This window comes from Mercenaria mercenaria, chromosome 8 (genome assembly GCF_021730395.1).
Source record: "Mercenaria mercenaria strain notata chromosome 8, MADL_Memer_1, whole genome shotgun sequence".
Taxonomy (NCBI): domain Eukaryota; kingdom Metazoa; phylum Mollusca; class Bivalvia; order Venerida; family Veneridae; genus Mercenaria; species Mercenaria mercenaria.
The window spans coordinates 16804582-16813100 of NC_069368.1; the positions used below are offsets into that span (position 1 = coordinate 16804582).

General features: G+C 38.0%; 1 protein-coding gene across 1 annotated transcript; it reads left to right on the top strand.

The window, feature by feature from the left end:
• Window positions 1-4913: 4913 nt before the first annotated feature.
• Window positions 4914-8355, top strand: LOC123565841 (heme-binding protein 2-like). Its single transcript, XM_053550368.1, has 5 exons — window positions 4914-5030; window positions 5623-5794; window positions 6229-6361; window positions 7111-7291; window positions 7660-8355. Exons 2-5 carry the CDS (start codon window positions 5624-5626, stop codon window positions 7829-7831), a joined length of 657 nt encoding a protein of 218 aa, XP_053406343.1. The 5' UTR covers window positions 4914-5030; window position 5623; the 3' UTR covers window positions 7832-8355.
• Window positions 8356-8519: the final 164 nt, after the last annotated feature.

Genomic DNA, 8519 nt, shown 5'->3' on the forward strand with positions numbered 1-8519 from the left:
TGACATGATTTTTATCTTGATTAAAATATTTATTGCAGATATTACAAGATTAATACTTTGGACTGCCACCTGAGAAGCCAGAGCCCGGCTACAAAGATTCCTAAAAAAATACTTCTCGCTGAAAGAAAATGTCACAATAATGTAATATAATGTAAGAGCCGGGATCAGCCGATTATTTTGAAACTTTCAATATTCCTGATATATGAAAAACACTTAATACACTGGTATATAACATATACTTTGGACTTGTCTAGGATGAGTTAACTGTAGTACATATGTTTAAACGTCATCGAATATTCTTATTCCAGTAAGACGTTCTGAAACAGGTGAACGATTAACCCCCCCCCCCCCCCCCCCCACCCCACGCCCCCCAAAAAACCACACCTCTCTTCTAAGATCTCACAAATGATTTTCAAGTTGATTAACGGCGAACAAAGTATTCTCATAATTTTTCTTGACATTGCTGCAGCCTATTCTTTGCAATGAATTATATACAGTGTACCTTAGAATATAAAAAGCGGCAGTTCAAGTTCTTACTTATTTACTCAGCATTTGATTTATTCCTATTTCTAACAAAGTATAATTCTCTTCCTGGTAAGTACGGTGGCACAGAGATGACATCCGCAACACCGTATTTAAATTGTGGCCAGAATTTAGTAACTTGTGGCCACAATTAGTAAATTGTGGCCACAACTTTAAATGTGGCCTCAACTTATTAAATTGGCACAACTGAAACTTATTAAATCAACGATAAATGGATAGACGGACGGACGGATGAATAGATTGGACGGTACCTACGTACCTACCTACTAATTTATTTGTTTGTACTTTCGTCCGTCTATCTTCCCTTCCTGTATCACACCTTGCAGTGACGTAGACATTTTTGTGCGTTCATTTCGTATGGTTTCTGATTTCTGCCATTTTGCGTCATCTCCCCACAACCCTGACGAGCGAAAACACGAGATTTAACGGGGACGCAGGTTTAAAACTCTATTTAAGCAGGGACGCGGAGCGAAAACACGATAATTACAGGGGTCCCTGGGTGAGAATAAGTAATTGGTATGTCGGGGATGGGGAGCGAAAACACGGTGATTAGCGCTGCTTAAACGTAGTGCTCTCGAACCGCGCCCCGACATTCCAGTTACTAAATCTCACCCGCGATCTTAATAATTATCATGTTTTCGCTCCTCGCCCCCGCTATATAGCGAGTTATCACCCCGAACCCCTGCCATTATTAGTTGTAAATTTCAAGTGTTTTCGCCCGGCGGGGTCACCAGGCGATAAATCGCTATTAAAAGTTTAAGCAGCGTTAATTATCGTGTTTTCGCCCCGCGCCCCAGACATACCAGTTACTAAATCTCCCTGGCGGGGTTTCGGCCTGCTTTCTCGACATTTGAATTTGTTTATTCTCGTGTTTTCTCTCGACGTGGCCGCGAGACGAAAATATAATTTAATAGGGCTAAAACGCGGAATGACAGAATTAGCCAATCGAAACGAATGTTTTTTCTTCGCTGCTGTATAGGAGTGCAAAATAGGAGCGCACAAATGTGTCTACGTACCAGCAAATGTTAAACAGGAATAAAAGGTAGATATATGGATAGATCGACGGAGGGACGGACCGATAGACGGATGGATTGACGGACGGATGTATTGGATGGTACCTACCTATCTACCTATTTATTTGTCTTTCTGTCCTACTGCCTATATTCCATTCCTGTCTAACCCGTTGCAGGGACGTAGACACTTTTATGCACGTCCATTTTGTAAGGATGCTAAGTTCTGCCAATTCGCGTTTTAGCCCAATTAAATTATATTTTCAGCCCGCGAGAATTAGCAAGTTAAAATGTCGAGAATGCAGGCCGAAACCCCACAAGGGCGATTTAGTAACTGGTATGTCTGGGGCGCAAAAATACGATTATTAGCACTGCGTAAACGTTTAATAACGAGTTTTCGCCTGGTGACCGTGCCCAGCGAAAACACGTGAAATTGATATGTTAAAATGGTGAGTGCTCGGGGTGATAACTCGCTATTTAGTGGGGGCAAGGAGCGGAAACATGATGTTTAACCAGATCGCGGGGTGAAATTTGGTAACTGGATGTCGGGGCGCGGTTTGGAAATACTAGTACTATGTTTAGGCAGCGCTAATTGTCGTGTTTTCGCTCCCCACCCCTGATATCATCCAATCTATTAATCTGTCCGTCCGTCTATCCATCTATTTATAGTTTCGACTGGCTGATATAAGTCGCGGTCACGAGTTATTATATTGTGGCCACAACTTATCAAATTGTGGCCACAATTTACTAAATTGAGGCCACGATTTACTAAGTTGTGGCCACAATTTACTAAGTTGTGGCCACAAGTTACTAAATTGAGGCCACGGTTTACTAAGTTGTGGCCACAATTTACTAAGTTGTGGCCACAATATAAATAAAGTGTTGCAGATTTCACGCCATTTGTTTTGGTACCTTGAATGTATATCATTAACTTTTCCTGCACATGGTTAGAAGACATCATATGTAGCTGTTATTGTCGTTTTCGTGTGCACGAATAATGTGATCACCGTCGGCGGACGGCGGGAGGTGTCCACTTAAATTGTACGTTTTCTTATTTGAGTAATTCTGATCCGATGTTGACAAAACTTGGCCACAATTATATTGAACTTAATGTCTCCACTAAGTTCGATAAACAGCTGGATTTCCCAGAGGTTCTGGAGTCATCGCCCTTAAAACTACCCGCCCATTTGGGTGAAATGTTTCAACATGTTCATTTCCACCTAACTTGGCACATAACGTATGTATATGACATCAAAAAATGATCAGGTGTGTGAAAAGAAAAGTTAGGTACTGGTAAAAATGCAAGAATAAAGTAAACTTTCTGCATTTTTTCAAAAAGGTTGCAATGATTTACTTTCTTCTGTACAATGACTTAATGACATCATGACGTTTATACAGGCAAAATGGCGAATGCTTCAGTTGTAGTTTATTATCTGAATTGTAACGTCAATAAAATTCATTTTCAATCCAGAACTATACTTTAACTGTAAATTCATTTGATTTTTAAAATGCATAAAAAGTGGAGGTCTAATCTACCAGCCTTGCTGTATTATAGGTAAACATAAAAGGGTAGATTTCCCGGAAGCACAGAGCACCCCAAACACAGCCATAGAGTCATGAATCGCAAAGTAGGCCCACAACAAAAGAAGCTGTAACGGAAAAATATTGTAGACGGGTTGCTTCAAAAGTCTAACAACAATACACATTATAAATATATGCAAAATACAGAGTGGGTGTGGGGGGAGGGGTGGGGGCGTAAGGGGTAGTAAAAGGGTCGTATGTTGGGGGAAGGTAAAGCAAGGATGAATATTCATCAGGGAAAGCCACGTTCCTTAAACGCAGTATTCCTACAACATCGCAGACACGCACGTACAAAAGACACCCCCCCCCCCCCCACACACACACAACTAACATACACAGATGAACAGACAAGCAAGAAAAAAACAACACTGTGGGGCAACGCCCTTGAAAAACACGCACTGATACACAAACGCACACGCACACGCACACGTACACGCGCGCGCACACACACACACACGTCAGTGCGCGCTGCTGTGAGGTTTTAGAAGGCTGCATTCTCTGGGTATTGAATCATTGTTCGGGCTGAAATACAACTGATAGCACGCTAGATTCACATCCTCATCAGGGTTTTGGCAATTTAGGTGGAGCTTTGCATTATTTCCTTTCAACACCAACAGTTTCACTTAACACTTTTGATAAATAACGAATGCAATACAAAAAATGTTTAACTTTAAGTGTTATGTTATTTGAATTGCAAATATCTATTTATTAAAGCTTACATATGATAAAAAAGAATATTACATTTTGTGTCTTTCAAAACTGAATTTTTTTCAACTCCTTGAACTTTTTTTTCTTCAAAATGCTCGGCAGAGCCTTGCATTCTTTTATTTAATAAAATCAATATGAAAAGACACTCATTTATTTATTTATTTATTACATGACACCTTATATAAATCGCAGGTCTATAGTTTGTGCTACTGACTTATTTCTGACGCCATGTAATAATGTAATGATACACTTTCGAACGGCTTGACGGTCAATAATCAGAACATTTGCCCACGGTCCAATCCTCGGGTTATAGTTTTGACTATTTACCGACAAGCCTTTTAATAATAAGTGTATATTTTATGACACGATATTTAACTTTAAAGTATATCATCATAAGTTATACAGAACACTTGACGAATTTTCCTCGTGTCAAACTAGGAAAAGAGATTTACAGACAACTTAAGTTAAATAAATTCACCATATAAAATCACATTAATCATAATTATAGCCTGTCTAATTGCGCTACATGATGTCACTTGGTTTCGTTCTTTGCTTCCAAAGATTAATTGAGCCGTGCCATGGGAAAACCAACATAGTGGGTTTGCGACCAGCATGGATCCAGACCAGCCTGCGCATTCGCGCAGTCTGGTCAGGATCCATGCTGTTCGCTAACAGTTTCTCTAATAGCAATAGGCTTTGAAAGCGAACAGCATGGATCCTGACCAGACTGCGCGAATGCGCAGGCTGGTCTGGATCCATGCTGGTCGCAAACCCACTATGTTGGTTTTCCCATGGCGCGGATTAATTACCGTATTAGTACACGTTTTCTATAAAAATGTCGTATCTTTTGTGCGCCTTAAGGCATGGGACTATTGAAATTGACTTATAAGTTTTATACTTATATAACTTTGGGAGTACAAGGAAAGTGGGCCTTACACGAAGATTTTAAGATTCAACCAAATAAGGAGAATCCACCTGTAGGAAACACGTGAGATAACACACTCAAGAGCCCAGTCCCTACACGTGGCGTCTATACATATACATTAAGGTTCACAGAGATAGCAAACAAATAGGTCATAAAAAGTTTCATAACGTGTTCTGAATTCTCAAGCTTATAAATTGAAATGGAACACAATGTTTTCTCATTCAAATTTCTGCGGTACTAGCGGTGGTTTTGTTACAATTAAGGTAAGACAGTCAGTATGTGAAGTGTTACAAATGTATGAGTTTGTCGTGGTATCTTCTGTTTTGAATAGTTATACGTTTGTAGAAGTAATTTATTGTTAATTCTAATTTGAAAAAAAAAAAAACAACATGTGCACTGATTTTCATTGAAACATTGAAATTCGACAATGTTTATGCCGAGAAAGAATGCTTCCATATTTGATCTACTAGACAGTAGACTGTATAAGAGACCTTTCAGATCGAGCTTCAGTGTAAGATTAAAATATCGTTCACTAGTGAACACCAGATGCAATATTGTCACGAGTGGCATAATGTAATATATGATGTTCACGAGTGAAAGATATTTTGATCTTACATGTAATATAAACACATTTTTTTTATTTCATGTCTTTTTTTCTATTTTATTCGTTTATTTTTTGCGTTTTACAGTCTAAATGACATGCATTTATCTAAAGACAAATGTTCATTGATGCCCAAGTGTTTCTTTATGAATGTTTAATAAACAACAGCTCGTATTCTCCCGGGTTATAAATGAATGATTAAAGGATTGCAGTATCTATGTCATATAATTTTCAGTCTGTGTCTGGCATTTCAGAATGTTGCGCATTGCAGTGTTACTGGCGCTGGTGGGATGTTCTCAGCAGGTTGGATTTTTGTTGAATTCTTTCAATATGCCAGGAGCTGTGCAGTCTGAAGCAGCCTTCCGCAAACCATTTTTCTGTCATGATTTGGACTGTCCAAGATACACTGTTCTAGAGACTAACGACGTGAGTAACCAATGTAAATACATTAAACACATCTTAGGCATCTATTATATCTGTAAATTTTGTACTACGTTATACTTTGATTGCGAGATTGTTAAAATGACAGAATGACCAAAACTTAAGGCAATGCTTTTATTCTGTAAATGTTGGAGGAGGTAACAACCAAACAAAATATTTAGATATAATCTAATATGACGAATGGTTCCGTATGATTTACCAGGGGGTCAAGGTAATTGGTCTGGATGGTACCTTTGCAGTTGGGGTTATGTTTTTTTACCATAGTACATTATTCTTATAACTTCAGCAGCAAAAATTTCATCATCATATGTAATATCTTTCACCAAAATCCTTTAAACTATATATTTTGAAAAGACAACTTAGATAGAACTTCTGATGTAATTTATTTCATAAATCGTTTGATACTTTCAACCTTGTAGAAATTCGAGGTTCGCAAGTACGAAGCAAGCATGTGGGTAGCATCGGAAACGGTGGCGTTTTACTACACAAAGCGTGAGAGTGACGCTATGTTCTTTAAGCTGTTCCACTATATATCAGGAAACAACTCCATGAGTGAGTATAACAATACATTTTATAAACCGTCACTTTAGAGTGACATTTTTTGAGTTTTTATATTTCATGAAATATAATTGTTACATGGCCGCTCACGTGATTAACAGTTCCGATGACGTTATTAGCATGCGACTCTGTATGCTTGACACTATAAAGGAATTTGTGTTTTCTGACACATTAACAATGAAAATATTATGTAATTTTGGCATGCTTAGAACTGATCCATATTGTTTTTGAAGTTAGTGTACCATTTTATGTAAACGGCACATCGCATTGACATGCATCATAGCAATGTGTCGTCTACTTAGGACAGGCTTTAGCTTAGCTTAGAACATAATTCGACAACTCGATGCATCATCAGTATAGCTGTGTCCGGAATAAAATGCATTTATATGACTTTTCAGCACGCGAGTGCGTGCGTGTCTATGTGTGCTCGGGTTTAGCGTCATTTTTTTCAGTCATAAAAACGACGGTTCCTACTTGTAGCAGTGAGCGCAATGACAAATTTTATTGTGCTGCCTCACTGGAATATCACGCTGCAGACACAGGACGTGATACCGAACCAATCAATGCATAACGCCAAACGAGGAAGCTACTAGTACAATTTTATAGCGTCTTTGACATGACGCCGCCAGGGAAAGAGCCCACGACCTCCCGCATTCGAAGTGGGCGCTCTATCGCTAGGATACCGAGGCGGTTCCATATGCTTGTTTTAGATATTTATCAAATGATTGTTTTGATAATTATAGATATGAAGATTGCTATGACCACTCCAGTGATAACAGAAGTACTTCACGGACCAGGTCCGGACTGTGAAAGCAACTTTACAATGCACTTTATGATGCCGTACGCTCTGCAGGCAAATCCACCACAACCCACAGAATCAGGTGTTTTCATCAGAAATTTACCGGAAATGACCGTTCTTGTTAAGTATGTTTAAGTCACACTTTTTGTACTTACAAATGTTCTTTGTAAGATATTTTAAACTTATTCATTGTGCAGTTTTTACAAGTTCTGGTTTACTCTAAATTGTCATCCTTGAATTTTATATTTCAAACCAAAGGTATATCGCATTGTCAAAAGCCGTCATAAGTCTGGATCAGAAAAAAGTGCACACACCGTGTTGATTTCCATGCATATTTGAAATCGCCTCGCTCTGCACTTAAACGTTGTTAGAAAGTTATTATTTAGAACGAAATGGCAGAAATCAGTCCTCATAAGGCGGAGATTAAATATCTGGTTTAATACACCATCAACCGGTTTAAACTCTCCAGTTCTTGCATGTTATTTTATTTCAGACAATACGGTGGTTTTAGCACAGATGATTCAAAGAGAGTAAACTTAGAACAGCTCATCAACGACTTGAACGCAGCCAAAAAGAAATACCGGGACGACCGTTTCTTCACGGCGGGATATGATGGACCATACGCCATTGATAGACATAACGAGATCTGGGTGGCCGCTTTATAAGCGGGCCTTTTAGTGCGAGATTTATTCGGACAGCGCATATATTTCTAACATGTGCTAAATTTCAACGTGCATAATCTGATCGAACTTTCATTAGACTTAAGCTTGTCATGGAATAAAGAATTAACAATTGTAAATGTAAACTTTACCTGCTTGCACATACTAAAACGTATATTGTACAGACACTGTACAAGGCGAATTCATACGAATTCAAATTCAATTATTAATTATCAATTATTAATTCAATAATTAAAAGCAACGATATAGATTATATGGAACATATTTCAATTCTATCTCATCTTTATATATATATATATGGTTTAGAATGTTTGTTTATACCTCTTAAAAGAACAAGGACAAAGTTTCACGGTTTCTTTCTTATCTTACTGACTTGCATTAAACTTACTGAAAGAACAGTCATGTACATTGCCTGCGAGCAGGGGACACGTAGGCCCGAATAGTAACAAAGTGCATTTTGATATATACATGTATGTACATAATTCCATTATATTTGTAATCACAACATGTTTTTTTTCTAATAAATATTTATAGAAAATGATCTTGCTGGTTTTATTTTGAGTTTCATAATCAATATTTTTCATCATGAGTTTCGTACCATTGAAAATGTCTCTTAAACAAAAACTATACACAGAAATAAAATTAAAGTTAACTAGAATGCATGAAAAGTGAC

What these genes read in the sequence shown, in the direction of transcription:
- LOC123565841 (XM_053550368.1), top strand. Translation starts at nt 5,624, where the DNA reads ATGTTGCGCATTGCAGTGTTACTGGCGCTGGTGGGATGTTCTCAGCAG. An exon ending in CTGTTCTAGAGACTAACGAC is followed by an intron (nt 5,795 to 6,228) that starts GTGAGTAACCAA and finishes TCAACCTTGTAG; the next exon opens with AAATTCGAGGTTCGCAAGTA. An exon ending in GAAATGACCGTTCTTGTTAA is followed by an intron (nt 7,292 to 7,659) that starts GTATGTTTAAGT and finishes ATTTTATTTCAG; the next exon opens with ACAATACGGTGGTTTTAGCA.